Genomic DNA, 18,964 nt, shown 5'->3' with positions numbered 1-18,964 from the left:
TTGTACTGACATTGATACGGATCCTGGGACAAGAAGCCTATGGATCGTGAGGTGCTCATGTAAGGGAGCATATGCCTCCCATGGTGATTTAATGACCCTCTCTGTAAAGTTGGTTTGGAGTCACTCCCTTAGTCATGGGTCTCACTGGAACACTGCTAACACCAGTCCTGCACCTTCATGGTCTCTAAAAGGCCTCTGACAAGAGGCCATTAAATCTGCTAAATTGTCCAGTTTGGGTAAAGTACAGTTTATTTTGCATATTTATGAATCCTAYTGATCTGCCCGTGCGTGGACAGACGTACATGCACATGTGCTATGTAGCATGCATCATATGGGACATGTTGAGGCTATGCTGTTCAAGTGACCCATTTTTGGTTTGGCTACCCAACACCCCCCAAGCTTCTTGCAGGCTACAAGCACCCTGGCGACCTACTGGGGTGCAGCACATCCCCGGTGCTGCCCAAGCGTCCTGAAGTCCTACCATATGTGAGCAATGCTGACGATTTGTCAGTATTCAGTGGACATCTCTATGGTTTCCAGATGTCCCACAATTCACTTTTACTATTTGCTTATTGATTCTGGCTTTGACAAGCATCTAATATACCCATGCCATCTGTAAAACTGCAAAAACAGCAATGAGCAGACAGCTATAATACATACCTGTAATGCATATGATACCGAAAGTCCTACTAGGCCAGCATTCAGGCTGTTTTTACCAATCACAGCAAAGAGGGCAGCAAAAAGGACAATACAGTTCCCCACAAATTCAACCCGAATGCCCAGCCACCTGGTTAAAAAAAGCAGACGTAAGCATAGTGGTAAATGGCTGCTTGCACTAGTTATGCAAACAAAAGCTTATCTAAGTGGAAACAATGTGCCTTTTTACCTGTTTGACACAATGCCAGGATAGTAACTCTTCTGATTTTCATCCACTTTTAGATCACTGATGTCTACAAAGGACTTCTCTCTTCCGTAGGCTCTGATGACACTGGCCCCTGTGATCGTCTCCGAGAAGTGCGAGTAGATGGGAGATCTGCTCACAGACTCCAGACGCTTCAGCTGGCGGGAGGTAGCTACATAGAACCGCTGCCATTTTGGGGGAGAAAATGGATGAGGCACATGAAGTATTTTCTTCTTTCAATTAACAGCGAAGTAATTTTTAGATTAAGGGTTCAAAGAAGATCTTCACTTCACTTCAACCCTTCAAAATATTCTCTATAGTTAAGAATTATTTCAAGTGAGGTTACCTTTGTTTCTTTTCAAAATAGAGTATTGGGCAACTGCAATTTCTATAGACTGCAAACTGAATTCACCTACGGCCCTTTAATTTAGTCAACACAGTCTAACACAATGAATGCATTTGTAGGAACCTCAAGCTCATTTTCCAAGAAAATTAAATATGAGTCTGCATCTCCATTAACAGGCCTCAATTTACATAAGCTTTTTTTGCTTAAAGTCAATAAATTGATGCTATTTATTTTCAACATTTTAAGTCCTCTCCCCTTAAAAACTTGTCAGTATGTCAAATATATACACACTTAATATATTGAAGTGCACTACAGTTCTATGTCTAGTAGTAGGCTTATTTATTATTACTTGAAAGAAAAAAAAGTTACGCTTATTTATTTCGTGACCACATCTCACAGAACATTTCTCTGAGGAAAGTAAATGCTTTGTTTAAATAAACAGGTAATTACTTCAGATATTTCAAATTTCCCTCAAATTTCTTTTTTTTTTCTCCTGAAAAGCAATATGAACAATGGCATAACAATCACTGCAATGATAGTAGTCATGATTTTTTTCAGTTACCTGAACAAAGAAGTACAGAATTGCAAGGGGAACTATGACCACGGCGAAGAGCGGAGTACTTGCTATAATTACAATCATCGTCGATAAAGAGGTGAAGAATGTTCCAAGGAACATCAAGATGGTCGGTGGGATTACTTCATCGATCACATAGATGTCCTTTGAAAAGCGGTTGATGATGCGGCCAGTTGGAGTGGTGTCATAGAAGGACTGGGGTGTGTGAAATTTGTTCTCCAGGAGGCCAGCGTGGAGCGTCCGGGCTGCATTAATGCCTCCCATCGCCAGGGTGAAAGAGGAGATGAGTACTAAGGTGCCTATCAAAAGAAGAGGAGATGTGTTAACCAGCAAACCTGATCTTCCTGACTTGCAGCTGTTTGACTTTCAGCAGTTTCTATTGTGCTCAAGGTTTTTTTTCTTTGCCATACCCCTGTCAACCCCTCCGCTATCATGCCCATTAGTACCATGGCATGGTGGTCACTGCTGCCTAACATACAGGAATTATTCCTGCAGGATTTCACCATGCTGTCCACAAGAGACTGATGCACAACATCTTCCCTCTGCTTTCTGCAAGCCTCCATGAAGACCTACTGCTGCAACTTTACTCCAACCCCACTGTCTTTTCTGCACTCAAGTTTTCATGTTTTCACTCCAAAATGCATCTCCCAAGCTTCCTTCCCACCTATTGCTATCCAACCCCATCCAAGTCTTCGTGGCAAAAGTAAAAGAGGGCTGGCCCAGCCCAGATGCTCCAGCTGTGTGTTACTCTGCTTCCTTGCCTAGAAATAGGACTTCTGAGGTCATCTGGAGCCACCAGCAACTACTGCCACAGCTTTCCCACCCAGTTCCTCCTGCTAAACATTAAGACATTATTATTTTATCTGGTCTTACCTTGCAAGAGGCCCAAGGCAGCGTAGACTCCAATTCGCATGGTTGTGTTGAGTTGAGTGCCGTTTACCACTGGCTCGTTGGTCCAGTCACTGAGCCACACGTTGGCCCCAATAGCAGCAGCATTTTGACAGCAATATAGGAAACATATAACTAAAGAAATGACAGGACTCACAGCCTTCACGTATTGCCAGAACACTGATAACTTTACCTGCAAAATCATACACCAGAGCTGGTTTGTACAACTTAATCTTGAGTTCAGAGAGAAGAAGAGGAAAAAAAAAATTTTCCAGCAGAGGAACTGCTAAGCTCAAAACTACCCAAACTCTAATATACCACAGAGAACAGCTAATCTGCCCAAGCTCCATGTCTGGGAGATGACTTCCAAACAGGTCAGAAACTGTTCTGAAATATTCTCTTTTCATCCATTTTGATGAATTGTATTCTATTAGTTCTGTGGGKTTTTTTTGTTTTAGTTTAAGACTGTACCAGAGAAAGAAAGAAAAGAGACTGATCAAATAGCTTCAAAGGGTGAGTAACAGGTACAGGACGCCAAGATTTTCAGAAGGGAGAAGTAACTTGGGGTGTCCAGCTCAGGATTACTTTAAATGGCCTAATTAAGGGGAAGTGCTGAACATGCCTCCATTCAGGAGTCTTTACAGCAGCTTACATAAGGCACCAAATGCTGGCGAACCCCAATGGGAACTTGAACAGATGATGCTTGTGGCAAAAAGTAACGAAGCCATCTAAGAGGTAGTGCAAAAAGGCAGAACTCTGAGACAGAGGACCAGGACAAAACTCAGTCTCCAAAAAAAGCATAAGGAGGAACAATTAGGAGAACAAGTGTTGCTGATTAGAGACTTCGAAAGCTAAAATAATCCACAGCAACAGTTAATGACCTGTCTCTGCCATGCAGCACGTACACCATTCAGAGAGCAAACAGGATGCCCTGAGCCTTCTGGAGTGGTGGGAAGGGGCTCTCTTTCACAACCCCCTCTGGTCTTGTTCCACCCTCTGTTTTTTCTCCCTCTATTTCCTTTTCGTATTCCCATCATCTCCCCCCTTTTTTTTTTCCCCTCCCTTCTTCTCTCTTTTTCTCTATTCCCATTTCCCTGCCTTGCCCATAAAGCACACACACTGTGTACGTTGTACCTATGGGCATATAACGCTCTCCAAGATGGGGCGGAAGGCAGCATTTAGACAGAACAGACCCACCAGCCCACAGCGGGCAGTGCTGGCTTCTCGAATCCACTGCCGCTGGTCATCGAGCATCCAGCGCTGCAGCTGAACTCACAAAGCAGCCACACAGTTTAAAGACCAATAGTGCTGAAAGCTCTGCACAGCAAAGACAGGATTGATGGAGCAGCGCTTCAGGGTATCAGGTGACTGGCAGGAGCAGGAAGGGATTTTTTCCCCCCCTCTAAGTATACAGTCCTTGCCAGGTGCGGAAACCCCTGCCAAAAGTCCAGATTTGAAGGATCAACGGCCACCAGATTAATGCCTAAAACCCACAGTCATACTTTAAACAACACATTTAACAGAACTGTATTGAATGTAAAAATAAAAACGATTTTTTCAAACCGGAAAAAAATGTAGAAGAGGGAGGGGGGAAAAATCAAACCATACCGTTCCTGTTTCAGAGCTTTCTGCCTGAATAAGTTTCTCATTATGATTTTTTCTTGGCAGAGGAGGCTCTGCTGGCTTCTTTTCACAGACTCTTCGTCTCGTTGACATTTTGTTGGGACATTCTCCTCCCTCAGAAGATATTACACTAAGTTGCCTAGTCAAAACAACGGAGTCATTAGGAGAAGGAGGGCATAGCGTGGCAGCGCCAAGGCAAGACTGAGGTGCAGCAGACTGCATTTATTCCCAGCTCTTAGGCTCACTTCCCACACCAATCGCACTTGGATACGGGCGCCTGCACCACCCCCAGGGATGTACAGTGATGCCAGAAACATCATTTTTAACAACGGCCAGGGCAGGGTCTGGGCACTTCGATCCAGGCATTGGAGGCCCCATGGCAAGACAGATATTTCAAAGCTGATCCCTGAGCTTCTCTGTTCTCACACCAGCAGTAGCTGGGGAGGGTCTGAAGGTATCGTTATGAAAATTTTTAACCATTTCCAAGATTCTGAGTGGAAATGTGCAGTGCAAAGGGTTATTCATCACCTAACTGGTAGCAGTTCAGTGTTGTGTGCATAAATGCATACAGTAGTGTTACCTGAGAACCGCAAAGTTGCTTTAAGAATTGGTTCACTTTGGATTAAAAAGAGGATTGTAGCAACAGGTGCTTTATCTTCTTTGCCTGTTGTTTTACGTTTACTTTCCAAACAGCACTAAACCAATTTATTTGCAAGGAGAAACTAAAGCCCAGAATGAGAGGCAGTATGAGATAACGGACAGCAACGCTATTTGCTAATATCTTCCAGATGTGTTTCACCCCAGGCAGACTATAAACGCAAGAGGGCTTCCTGTTTACCTGAGGAACTGTTTGCGGACCTCGTTTGTCACTGGTTCGTTATCTGCCAGATCAGTGTGGATGCTGACGGTGTCCTCAGCTAGAAGGACCTCCTCTTCCTCCACTACTGCAAGACAAGATCACAGCTCAGATTTTCTCCTGAATAAAGCACAAAGCACAGAAATAGACTGCCAGATGAAGCGAGAGAGTCATGGAGATGGATGCCGCTGCAGGAAAATCACAGTACTATTTAACTACATGGAGGTAAGGCTTTCACGGCCAAAGTCACCGTCAATCACAGGAGCTTATGGCCTACTGATAACTATGGTGTTTAATGCCCCCACCCCACCATGGCTTTGATTATATCTCTATGCATCACTTTTCCTAACTAAATTGTAGGGATCTAATTGCAGGGAACTAAATTGTGGGGCAGTTGGCCACTAAATGCATTTACATTGTGTTTCTCTAGTGCATCAGAAATGCTAAATAATAGCATTACAGTTCTAGGTAAATTCACACACAGAGCACACCCTAGGCATGATACTGGGATGGGGGAATCCATGTAAGGAACCACTGCAAGCCTCTGCTGTTGCTTGAAGATGTCATGTACACTGCTCCCTGCCTGTCTGGTGGGGGCAAACAGTGCTGCAACCAAGAGTGTGGGAACACTATCTCAAAAGCAAACATTTACCAAAATGATTTAATCTTCTAGCATTTTATCACAGTCGGACTGAGCTTAAAAATAACCCAGATTAAAATGTCATTTGAGCTTTGCTATACGAAAAAAATACATATACAAAGAAAAATACCAGACTGCGGGTAACCCATTATGATAGCAGAACCCAGTTTGTTCTTTGCTGCTCCATTTTCCCGCTGAGCTAGACCCTTGCCAATTGTAAAAGAAATTCTCAAATTAAAAATATTTTCTAGCAATGGAATTGTTTTTTGCAGTATAAATCAATGACTTATGATGTAAAGCTTTGAAAGACATTTGTTTGGGAAAATGTCTATCAATAATATAGAACTGGCAAAACACAATATTTTCGATGGCAGCTCAGAAAGGGAAGGCAAAGGCCAGGCTGTCACGAAAAAGCAGGTGACAATTTCTACAGAGGGAAAGTCCATGATCTGGTTGAGAGAGAAAGCCACGATTTAAGAAAAAGCAGTACTGTACTTGTTGGCTCATCCTCTTCAATATCCTCGTCAAGTGCGTAATTCCGCAGGAATTCTGAAAAGGCCTTGTTTTGTTTCAGAAGTTCCTGGTAAGATCCCATTTCAGAGACTTTGCCATCTACCAGGACAACTATATGATCCACTTGAGGGAGGAAGCTGATGCCATGGGTCACCAGAATTCGGGTCTAGATAGGGAAAAAGAAAGGCCCACATCTCTCTCTCAGTTGTCACTGTGGGGACTAAAAGTTGCAGTGCACTAACATTACTTAACAGGCCAAATAATAACACATTTTGGGGATAAAGAGTGAATTATCATGTCAATGTGAAACACCAGGAGAAATACACTGCTTCTGGTAGCCAAGCCAGAATGGAAGTATCAACATGAACTTAGCTATGCTTCCTACTGCATGCAGATACAACCACAGAGGGAAGTAAAACAACTGCTGAATCATCATCCCCTCTTCCTACGTGATGATTTTCTTTGTGGTCTCTCTTTTTTGAGCTCTGAGATGGTCAGAGAAGATCATAACAGGAGTAGAAGGGGAAGAAAAGAGGTTGTAATTTGGTCTCAGACCGCCAAAGACCTCTGCAAAACTAGTAAGTTGTTTCAACTTCCTCACTGTGCTGCCTCCAAGTAACAGCAAGCAATGCTACGCTGACAACCTTTGCAAGTTCCTGCAAATGGCATATTTTTGGAGATGACAGATAGCAGAGTTTTTAAAAAGGCAGAACAGGTTTCCGTCTCTGCATGTTCTGACTAGATCACATCACTTCGGATGCAAAGCTCTCAGATATAGCAGCTCACCCCAGAGTCTGTGCTTCAAGGGACAGGTGTCCCCATTGCCAGTTAAATGCAAATTCAGCAATGAACAGCACTCGAGCCTCAGTGGTGAAATAGCTTCCCTGTTCCCATTAGTGCTTTTGCATGTGTGTGCGTTTGTAGAAACAGCATCTAAATGCCAGCTTACTTTTCCTTTAAGTACCCCATCTGGCCCAATAACTTGGTCAAAGATGTGCTTTGCAACATGGGAGTCCACAGCAGAAAGAGGATCGTCTAATAGGTAAATGTCCGAGTTACTGAACACTGCACGAGCGAGGCTCACTCGCTGCCTCTGGCCACCGGAGAGGTTGATGCCCTGAAGGGAAGGAGAAGAGAACAAAACACAATTCAGTCCAAACAAAAACAATGGCTGGGACCCTTTACAGCTCCTGCCTGGTCAAACACAGGGATGCTAAATGCAATATGAGCCACTGGCTAGGATAACCCCCTTGGAGCCGGAGACAGGAACACAACGCCTCTAAACGTGTTTGTTCCCTGCCAAGCTTCTGCTCACCCAGCAATCTGGAGACGGAATAAGTCTCTTGCTCAATAAGCTCCTGAGGGGAGCCGCTAAAACACGAAACACTAAAAAAGGAAGGCTCTCAACGAGGATGTAAAATGCAAACGTTCAAAGCAGGGCTGCTGCACCTGCAACATCTTCCCCATCTCTCACCTTGCACACAAATCCACCTATCCACCCAACTTCACGCAATGCTTCTCAGATTCACTGGCCTCCAAAAAACGTCTTTGTTGGTAATCACTGACGTAAAAATTTCTCATTAAAATGAGATGTTAAGGGATGATCACATTACTTTTTCACTTGAAGCACACCATATGTTCCCTCCCTTTGTACCCCTACAGGAAAAGGAGGGCCTCTAAGTACTCTGGACAGATTAAGGTTTACAACTGGGATGGAGGATGCTTTCACCTTCCAGAGCTAGATCTGCAATTATGCGTCACAGTACAAACACATGCTTAAAATTAGGACCAAGTTGAAGTCCAACAGTCTTCCACAAAACTACCCCACGTGTTTCAGTGTTGATTGTGATGGGGATGCCATTTTAAAGACCAAACCAAATCAAGGCCTGACGCTAGAGCATTTTTGCTTTAGCCAGACAGAACAGAAATCATCAAGCATGCCTGACTTGAAAAAAAAATATTACCTTCTCTCCTATCTCAGTCTGATCTCCTCCTGGCAGCACTTCCAGGTCAGTTTTTAAAGCACAGGCCTCCAGGACATTTTGGTATTTTTGTTCATTAGGGGCTTGGCCAAACAAAATGTTGTCTTTCAGTGCGGCATTCTGGATCCAGGCTTGCTGAGGCACATAAGCGACAGAACCCTGGAAGAGGGACGGAAAAAGGAAACCTCCAGCTTGTAATAAGCAGCAATTCATACTCACGACTAAGATTAAAAACTGCAACACCTATATAGCTCCTGTTCCATATACGTTCACATTACATGTATATATGTGCTAATTGCTGAGGTATAGTTGATAGAATCTGGAAAGCCATTTCATGTAAAACACGATTAAACAAGTATGGGCAAAACCCAAATAAACATGCAGACAAGCTGGCATAGGAAGAAACAGCATTGCCTTTCCAGCCTGCTGTGCCTTACAAGCAGTGCCGGCAGGAGAGGCATATTCCCACACTGTTGTTAAGTGGCACCATAAACAAAACCAACCTTCACCGCCACTTCTCCTTCCAGCTTTTCCATTTCACCCAGGAGAGCAGACACCAGGGAAGACTTCCCACAGCCAACATGGCCAACAACGGCAACCAAAGAACCACTGGGGACCAACAGATTTATACTGTGGAGGAAACAGGCTGGAAATTAATTAAACATTAGTTTACTAAAGACATGATGGGTCTTTAAACCAGAGCTGAACTACACAGTAACAAATCAGCCTGACCTCAACCAGAAAAGCCCCTGCAGAGGGATACAGTAAGCACAGCTTGGTCACTGGTTTCCTCCTCCCTACATTTTTCTGTACAGTCAGCCGTAACCACAACTGTAGGAGTATGCGGAAACCCAGAGCAATGTTCCCCAGCATTAATCTATTCTGTCAGTTGTTAAATCAGTAAGATCACTAGCTTGTAAGACCCTTTTCTGTGTCATGTCAGCCCAGTCAGTGAGTCAAACAGGGTTAACAAGCATTTTGGAGGCAGACAAGGTTCTTGATTTTTGGTTTTTGATTTTAAAACTAAGAGCAACCATACTGAAGACGTGAGTGAATACATCCCATCTAAAAACTTTCAAACCATTTTGCTAATATGAGCAAAACATACACCTCCGTACGCTGGAAATGGTCCATTCACAGCCACAGGGATGAGCCTGCCATGAAAATCTTAAAAGAACAGACTAGTGATTACATGTCTACGTGCTAAAATTATCAAGTCCAAATCCAGGCATCTCTATTATCTTCACCACCCAATAGATCAATTTGATTTATCCGCAGCTTCAGTTCACCTATTTAAGAATTTTATTTCTATTTTATGCCAGTCGCTGTGCAGTTGAGGCTTTACAGCACTGTTCCATAATGCCTACATACTACGAGGCATGCGGATTAGCCAGATGCTTTACATACAGAAGAGATGCACACATAGGATGTGGAACAACAAGCTTTTCTAAAGCAGGCCTGCAGATATTACTAGATATCTTTTGAACAGCCCACCCAGGAGCCAGCAAACAGGTAGATGTTCTACTGCAATTGCACACGGAAATCTTACTCTTTCAAAGATGGCTTGAGCTCCTTTCCCCAGCTGAACGTCCCATTTGTTACAGTGATGGCATAGCCTGTATGACAAAAATGCAACAGGAGGGAAGGTAGGAGAAGTATTACACAGAGCAGCAAGACTCGGAGGCAGGCAGCTAGAGGAGTGTTTGTTCAGATGAGCCCGTGGGTGTTCCACGTACGCTGCAGTTCCCTTTTCTCCTGGCATGGGAAACATGGTCTCGTGATCGCATGGGGTCACAAGACAGGGCTCTCCAGCCTGAAAATAACCAGTTGTGACTTAAACTATAGACAGTGAGCTTGCAGGAGGTCAGGGAAGCTGTCCTGCTTCACCCTGCCCTGGCGGGACCCTGACAGCTCAGAGCAGCTCTCAGAAACCCCAGGCAACAGTTCACAGTTTCACTTGAGAAACCACATTTGGGTCAGTAAGAGACCACCAGCATGCTGCTGACTCTGCTGTCTCTGATTAGATCTGCCTCTGCACAGCTTTTTGCTTGCCACGCTAACAAGTTACAGATCCTCATGCTTTCTTCACCTCCTGGTGAAGCAGTGTGCAACAGTGATCGCACAACAGCCCCACAGCCATCCCTCCTTCTCCTCCGTCTATGGCATCACACACAAGACAGCTTTTGAACCACGGTATCTCTAAAATGCATTATATGAGAAAACACAATGAGTGTTTTAAGATCACCTGGTTTGCCCACCCATTTTGGGATACTGTGTTTCCAAAGCAAAAATAATAATAATAATAATAATAATAATAATAAAAAAACTCAAAATTTTCTTTATAATATGTCCCTAAGCATTTGTGCAGTGTAAAAGGCATGAGCAGATCTTCCTGACCCCAGTGAGAGTCAGCAGATGCACTGCAGCATTCAGTACTCTTAACATCCAGTACATTGCAAATGCAAACACAGACCAAATAACTCAGTGCAAAGCTCAAAAATATAACCAGAAACTTCTGCCATTTCCACGTGGTCTAAATGACAGACACATACTTTTTAGGGAAGAAACTATGCTTTGCAATTTTGTTTTTTTTGAAGATTATTGTTGTCATTTTATTTATTTATTTATTTTTAGTAACCTAACCAGTTCAAAACAAATATAAGATATTAATCATAGTAGCATAGTTTAGAAAAATACTGATCTCTTTACCTGGTGCAATCGCTTTTGTTTCCACACAATTTGGATCAAGCTCATCATGACTCAGGAACTGCTGAATTCTCTTTAGGGAAACGCTTGTCTAGGAGAAGAATGCAGCATTATTCTATCATTCTTTTAATAGGGACTTAATGCTCTTACTACTGAAAAGGAAAGCAGGCAGGATGGCTTAAGCTTTCACCCCATGGGCTTCCTGAACAGTGACTCATTCTTTCCCTGCAGTCAGCCTTAGGCTGAAATTCAAGCTGTTAGCTGGGAAATTTAGTAGATCAAGGTAAGTTCATCTAAGTGAAGCAAAATTCACATGTGTGAAATGCCACACAAACACACTTTTTCAGAAGATGTCTGGCTTTCTAATACAGCACAGCATTAGTGAAAGTATATGAGAAAGAAAACCAGCTAACAGGCAGATGCACAGGATCTCTGCATTTTAGAAACTGAAGAGACATCTGAGGTTCTTTTGTGTTCGAAGCAACGTATGTGCTTCCTTACCTGTGCAATGTTGCTAATGACTTGTGGAAGCATGTTGAGGGGAAACCTTAAGATATTAAACAAGGAGACGGAGACAAAAGCCTTTTCTGCATCCAGGATATTCTTCTCATCCACGGAGACATATACAGCAAAGGTCGTCAATGCTACCTGAAAGCCAGAAAGTGAGTTTACCACGAGATGTATGTAATATTTTGACATTTTAAAAGCAGTCTAGTATGGGTGATGGGTATATTTAAAATAAGACTATCAACAGTATCCAGAACTGGGCAAATTGACTGCTGTTTCTGACCTTTTCAACATGCTTTAAGAATGACGAGCTGTATGAACAAGTTGATACAAAAAGAAGTATGCAGAATAGCATAATTTTCTGATTACTAATGGCTACATTTATTTGAACTCGGAGATTAAAATGGTGAACTACAAAACTCTGGTAAATAGAAGTGAGAAGCAGTTATCTAGCTGGAGTTTAGCATTTCCAACTCCACCCAACCAAATTTCCCCATTGTAAAAGGGCAGGCTAAGCAAACAAAACTCATTGACCAGTAAGAAAGGGAATAAAACCCAAGTTATTTGCTGATTCATTGTCTGCCAGGGACACCATGGAGATACCATCCTAGTTAGTGCATTACTGGGGAGTAGGCATGGAATGTGCATTTAAGCTAAACTTGAAGGAAATGGGAAAGAAGCCGAATCTTGAGAGGGTTTAGAACATTCCTGCAGGGTTAGGCCTTAGATTTCAAGCAGAGTTGGCAGGGAATACTTTTGATCCACACCAAAACTCTTAATGCAAAAGGCATCACAGTTCAATAAAGTGGAAAACAGGGAAAGAGAAAATTGAGGAAAAACCTTTTCAGAATTGTCAATGTGTCATTTGGGCTTTATTTTTGACATTAAAAAAAATTTTTTTTTTAGGTTGTAGAGCAATTTAACAACTCCCCTCTACCTGCTAAAGCAAACAAAGTGCTGTAATAAGAACAGTAGAAGTGAGGACTTAAGACAGACACTGTTTTGACTGACTCAGTTCAAATTTTCTGGAGAGGACTGCTATTCACAAATATCTCTGAGGTTTCAAATTCTAGTCTCAATTTGTTATGGGAAATACTTTGAAGTAGTTGGAAATTCTCCTGGGATAGCTATACCCAGCTTCAACTGGAAGGCTTTATCAAGAAATACTTTGATACTGGTTAACAAAAGGGCTCTAGAGAACAGGGAACATTGCTTCCAAGTGTATGAATATATATATTTTTAAGTATTTACATTTTATTCCTATGTACATTTAGCAAGTAGAAAGTCTGTTTAAGAACTTCACGTTTATCCTTCAAGAATGCACTTGTAAAGTTTAGAAAGCAATACAAATTCAATTTACCAGGAACGGTGCGCTGACCCATGCAAAGGTGGACAACGAGTTGAGATAGGCGGATTTTTTCAGAACCCAGAGCTCATTCTTTCGTATCTCCAACACTTTCTCTGAAAACGATGGTTCCCAGGCATACAGCTTCAGTACCTTTATGCCACTCAGAATCTCATTCATTAACTTAATGCGAGAGTCTTTGTGCCGCATTTGTTCCACCTAGATTATTGGTAAACACAGGAGACAGTGTGCCACACGGATGATGAGAACAGAGGTTTAGACAGGTTGTCTCACAGCTGTGATGGTCTTTGGGCTATTTCTAAAGAGGATGCAAAAGGTAATTAAGGAAAGTTAGCCTATTATCAGTAAGTTACTGTGCAAGTCTGTACCTGCAAAGAAACCAGATGGCTGAAAAGCAGTATAGAAAAGCTTTCTTACTCAGCTTCAATATTAGGGGTTACATTTTCAAAACCAGCTTTAAGAAAGATTCAGGCACTTCAGAAAAATACAACCCTACTTCTTCCTTTGATTTCTTCAGATTTTTTCCCCCCAATTTGCATAGCTGTATTTCTTATGGCATCCCTTGAAAATTGTGGTAACTTTTAGTTTATTTTTCTTCTATACACTAGAATACAGTGTCTCATTCAGTTACTTCAAAAATCAAATCCCTGTTCAGTAGTATAGAGAAAATGAAAAATTGCATTCACGCACACAGGCACACCAAGTTATGCAGCTCTGTCCATCTTATAATGGGCAAGGGAGAAAAGGAATGTTAATACTAACATGCCAGCATCCAATTGATTTAATGGGAAGTCTTTATGTCTCAACTTTTTAAGGCATGTAATAATACCATCCTGTTACTAAGGCTGTGCTTAAGTGTCATCATCCAACTCTTTTCCTTTTTATATCAGTGGCTTGATTTTTTTAAACCTTCCAAACAGTCACTGATGGGTTGCATCAATATCTTGTTACACTGCACAAGCCACTTAGATTTTTCTAGCACAAAGCCAGAGGGCACTATTATATTGGTTTTTCAGCCTTCCTTGACTAGAGATGACTAAGACTGAAAGGAAAAAAAAAAAAAAAAGGAATAAAGGACTCTCTTCCTTAAGATAATAATTCAGATTTAGGCCAAGTTGGTAGCAATGAAAGTCAACATATTCCATCGGTCATTAACATAAGAAACAAGCTGCCAGGTATCAGTTCCCATCTCTGAAAACAGTCATTTGTAGCTCAAGAAACAGCGCATCTGCCCTTTTTCTAGACACTCCTGGAAGAAGCGACCAGGTAAAGGGATATGGAGGCAAAGAAACTTCTTGCTAATCTCAGAAGCTGCTCCAGCAGCATGAGCACCAACTCTAAACCACACCTTTCCCTTTAAAGGGTGTTCAGTTCACCAGAGAACAAATATTTGAGAGGATACATATATTAAAGATTTTAGTACAATCTTACTCATAAATCCATCAGTGCATATTGCACCTTATCAAAGGCCAAGAGAAACATGGTGTCTTCATTTTTCATTGCACAACCACCAATTCAGATAATACCACCTTGTCAGCTGGTATCTTACCTGGAATGCCCTGGTTTTCATTGCTATTGCAGCATTAAATGGGATAAGTAAAACCATCACAGCAACTCCTGCCAACACAGAAGGCCCTAAAGTCTTGAGTGGAAAAAGGAAAAGAGAAGGGGGAAACAAAAAAAAGGAAAAAAAAAGAAAAAGGTAAGTTGTTATCTGAATGCTGCAATTCTCCTGTGATGAGCACTAAAACCACAGCAGGCTACAGCAACAGAAACTCACTGGCTCACTAATGAGTATTTTACAAAGACAAGCTGAACATCTCCCAGTGAAGTAGTCTGATCCTACAGAACTGCTATATAATAAGCAGACAGAAAAACATGACGGCATCCAGCTTGAATTATTACACTGGTATCGGTGATGGCAAAGCGCTTTGTGATTCAGCTGTTAAGTGGTTCCCGGGGGAGGGGAAAGTAAGCTTAAATTAATGCAGATATAGAACTATTGAGTAAATGTAGAAAGGGAACAGATTAGTTGCAGAGAGGGATTTTCCATTGACTTCTCTCTGACCTAAGGAACTGCAATTACTCAACAACTAACCCAGCATCCTCAGTGTGGGTAGAAGCAAAAAAAACCCAACAACAACAACAACAAAACAGGTAGCTACTAGAGTTCGGCTTATCAGCAGGGCAGTAACTCACAAAGCGGCTGTAACTTAATGGCTCGAGTGTTATGTTTGGTGCTACTGTACAACACAGTAAAACAGATTAGTTGCATAGAAACATTTTAAAGATGAACGTCAGTGCTCAAACTGAACTCGCAATAAACCAGAAACAACTTCATTGAAGTAAAGGAAAGGATATGTTTATTCCAGGTGAGACTTGCTCCATGCTGACTTGCGCAAAATTTCTTTATATGGCATAATGTAATCTTTAAAAAATGCTTACATTTCCTTTGCCTAGATTATTATTTTTTACAATTTCTTTCAAGCTCTCATTTGTATCAACAACTGGGAAAACTGTAATGAATCCAAGACTGTGCCTATCAAAGTATGGTAGGGACAAAGGAGGCATAAATGCTATTTTCTCCTTCAAATGTCATCTCTTGACTGCTAGCTGGACAAAATAATTACGAAATTAATTGATTTTGTACAATGGTACAAGCTATTTTATCACAAGACAGAACAGTAAATTTCTAAAAAAGTAGTGGTGGGTCAAATAAACAAAAAAGTAACAAGCTCGCACATCACTTAGACAAACTCTGAAAAATGTGACAATGTCTGTACCTGCCAGAGGAAGTATAAAGCTAGAAATATCTGGAGTGGTGCAGACCACAACATGTTCAGGAAGGTCATCAGATCCATGAAACGCTGGGCATCCACTGACATCAAGTTGACAATTTCTCCAACAGTAGACGAGCGCTTTGCTGAGTTTGTGATGACTAAGGACTAAGAAATAAGAGAGAGTTTGGAGATTCACAAACTTGGCACATATAAAGAAAAATAGAGAAGAAATTCACAAGTTCTAGGAAAACAAGATACTCCAGGAACGTGCTTCACCCATGAGAGCAGAATAACACACACCTACAGTAATCCTTAAACCCCAAAGAACAAGACCTTTTGAAATGGTTTGCTTCTGAGCACCTCTGCCTTGAGCAGGATGCAGCATTTGTTTCTGAAGAAAACCCATTTTTCTCTCATCAGCTCTTAGCACAAACACTCTGTATTCACCTGGATCCCTTTATTTTGAATATTTAAATTAAACCAATATTTGCCTGTGATATGTCTGGTGACCAACCAGTACATCCACACTGAGTTCCTGATTTCTAGAAAATTCTGCGAAGTGTAATAGAGGTACTTTAAAAAACTCATTAAAAATTCATCTTTTGTTTTCCAGGAGGCTATTCTTCTCCAATATGCCTGCTGTTCCCTGAATATGTAAGGACTAAGGCCACTTGCTTGGCTATAGACTGGTGTTCTGGCCCATGAAGTGCTTCCCCTCTTACCTTTCTGTATATCATTCCAGTGATCCCAGTTCTCAGCCTCATCCCAGTAACAAAGCAGTACTGGAAATGCTGGTGAAGTATGAGAGTCTGCAGCACAGCACAGGTAAACATCAAAGCCGCAATCAAAAATCCCCACCATGTTGGGGCATCTTTGTTCTTAATGAAGTTGATTAATACACTGTTTTTCAGAAGATTAGGGGAGAAAAGGGAAAAAGAAACAAAAATAAAAAACCATGCAGCAAGTTTGATGGGACATAACGCAGCTTTCCTCAGCCATGGCATTGTGCCACATCCTCTAACCATAAATAGCAAACAGCTCTCCAGGATGCAAGCCGAGTTATGACTTTAGGCAAACGACATTGCAAAGATACAACATCTTAGGCTTTCCCAGCAAAAAAGTCCATTTGCAAATGAGCTCATAGAAAACGAAATATGACAAGAAACTCTGCGTTTCCCCTGAGGTCAGCCTTCAAATGCATGGCTCACTGTCTGGGCTCTGTCAGGCAGCCCTCCCAGGGCAAGAGGTGAATGATGGGACATACTAGGTGCAGTAAAGCAGGTGAAACCAGCTCCCTATCCAAGATCTCCTCAAGCAGCCTTAGTGCTTCTTCTGCCTGGGGTGCCTTCCCACAAAGAAGCAGGACTAAAAGTCCTAGAAGAGACAAAAGTGTGGGGATCATGCAGACTCCTTTATGGATCAGGCTGAACAACTGGTCCTCCTGGAGATAGAAGGTACCAAAGGCTTTTCTTATACAGGGATAATTTGAGGACATACCACTTTTGTCAAGATCTTGCTTTTATTTATAACCATTATTTTCTTTCAGATGGAGGTTTATTACAACCATGCCACACACATTCTCATCTCTATGCATGACTGAGAATGCATCAGCTAAGCTAAAGACTCCAAAATCTATCCCAGATGACAGCTGCACAGCCAAAGTACCACGTACTTGAGCATCACGCTTCATTTGTATATCGAGTCACGCTACAGCTGCCATCACCCACACAGGTGGGCATCAGATGTACAGAGACAACTGAATCTAGCAAGCAGTGCTCTGCTCTGATTTCATAAATGATCCTTTACAACTGGGGAAAGATTGCTTTGGACTACTACGAGGAGCAATAGGTAATTTGTAATCCAAAGCTGTCTGTTGGTGATGGGTGATTTATGAGTCTTTCATTTAAATGAAGCCTGCTCAATTTACAGCTTACTCCACAATAAAGAATGCCTGTCTTATAGCATTTCAGTGGAAGGCAGAGGGACTTACACATGCAGCACTGTGAGGGAAACTAGTTATACATTTAAAAAATAAATAAATTCTCCTTGCCAAAGCCAAGCCTCCATAGGGATCACACATAGAGACTACTCACACTGTAAACCAACCTTAACAGCTGAGGGTTGACGAAAGAAAGTAGGTCTTGTATCAGCTTGAAGAAGGAGCCAATTAAGAAGTATGGCCCGAAGGTCCTCAACAATGCTTTGAGAAAGGAGGGCTTTCTACTGTGCTTCTTGTCTCTAATCAGAACTTCTGCTTCCTCTGGGCCATCACCAACATGGTTCAGCACATGGTTAGATTTCTTCATATATGTCACATCTTCTTTCCTAGGAGAATGAACCAAGCAATTAGATACAACTGACAAGGAGAATGTCACTGCCTTATGTGTAGGGCACCGCAGTAACACCCAAAAACCCAGCTCTTCTCTTTGCTCTGCTACTGACCAACAGCAAGACTTTGGACAAGATCTAGATGGACTCAGGGATAGGCCACTCTTGTGTGATAAGTCTTGTTTCCTTTTCTTTTTTTTTACTTCACCCAAAATGATGAGGTGCATCCCCATAGCCCAGAAAACCAATAGCCTGGGGATGAGTGCATGGCCTAAAGGAGTAGGGGATGAAGGCTTGACTCCTTTTGGCAGAGCACAGACTTGAACTTGAATCTCCAATTTCCCCAGAAGGAATCCTCTACCATTTGCTATTTACATACCACAGAAGGCACCGTCACCTAGTCCTTCTGAGACTGTATTTGTTGTTCAGTTAGCAGCTGTACTAGACTTTAGCCTTATCTGATAGCATAGCTGCTTTCAGAGCAGAAGTCTGAGTCCCTCAGGGGAGACAGGCATTGAAACACCTACCTTCTGGCTCCCGACTGGGCTAAGATAGGAGGTAGGCACAGCCCTCAAAAGCTAGAGCTTTGCATTCCTGGGGACTTGAAAGAGTACACCCATAACACCACCAAAGCTGAACCATCTCTGAGATCTGGGCAGCAGATGACTGAGGTTCTGCCAGGGTAGCAACTTTGGGTTTAGGTGCCTAAATTGTACTCAAATCAGAATTTAAGAAGCTAAATCCTGTCTGGCTGCAGCCCTCCTTACTTTATGCTTCTGCTTCTCCACCTGCAAAATAAGTCAATGAAAATGACATTTTCTGTAAAGCTCTTTGAGACTGACTGATAAAAAATGCCCCCAGCAAGTACACGCTACTCTCCAGGGCTCTCGATGGGTTTTCTAGAAGGACCTCTTGGGTTTATGTGTCTGACTTCTGTTGCTTTTAAATAAAGAG

General features: G+C 42.1%; 1 protein-coding gene across 1 annotated transcript in view; it reads right to left on the bottom strand.

Moving 5' to 3' along the window:
* Positions 1-8,394: 8,394 nt before the first annotated feature.
* ABCC3 (ATP binding cassette subfamily C member 3) overlaps positions 8,395-18,964 on the bottom strand; it is a 34,867-nt gene continuing 24,297 nt past the window's right edge. Inside the window, exons 8-17 of the mRNA XM_026090554.1 lie at positions 17,789-18,007; positions 16,405-16,582; positions 15,686-15,847; positions 14,452-14,544; positions 12,897-13,100; positions 11,531-11,677; positions 11,033-11,120; positions 9,873-9,939; positions 8,827-8,969; positions 8,395-8,482 (exon numbers count right to left, since the gene is read on the bottom strand). Coding sequence (XP_025946339.1) covers positions 8,861-8,969; positions 9,873-9,939; positions 11,033-11,120; positions 11,531-11,677; positions 12,897-13,100; positions 14,452-14,544; positions 15,686-15,847; positions 16,405-16,582; positions 17,789-18,007 — 1,267 coding nt within the window. The 3' untranslated portion in view covers positions 8,395-8,482; positions 8,827-8,860. The remainder of the gene's footprint in view (positions 8,483-8,826; positions 8,970-9,872; positions 9,940-11,032; positions 11,121-11,530; positions 11,678-12,896; positions 13,101-14,451; positions 14,545-15,685; positions 15,848-16,404; positions 16,583-17,788; positions 18,008-18,964) is intronic.

The sequence above is a fragment of the Apteryx rowi genome, unplaced genomic scaffold (genome assembly GCF_003343035.1).
Source record: "Apteryx rowi isolate R43461 unplaced genomic scaffold, aptRow1 scaffold_86, whole genome shotgun sequence".
NCBI lineage: Eukaryota > Metazoa > Chordata > Aves > Apterygiformes > Apterygidae > Apteryx > Apteryx rowi.
This window is presented reverse-complemented; position numbering and strand designations above follow the sequence as displayed.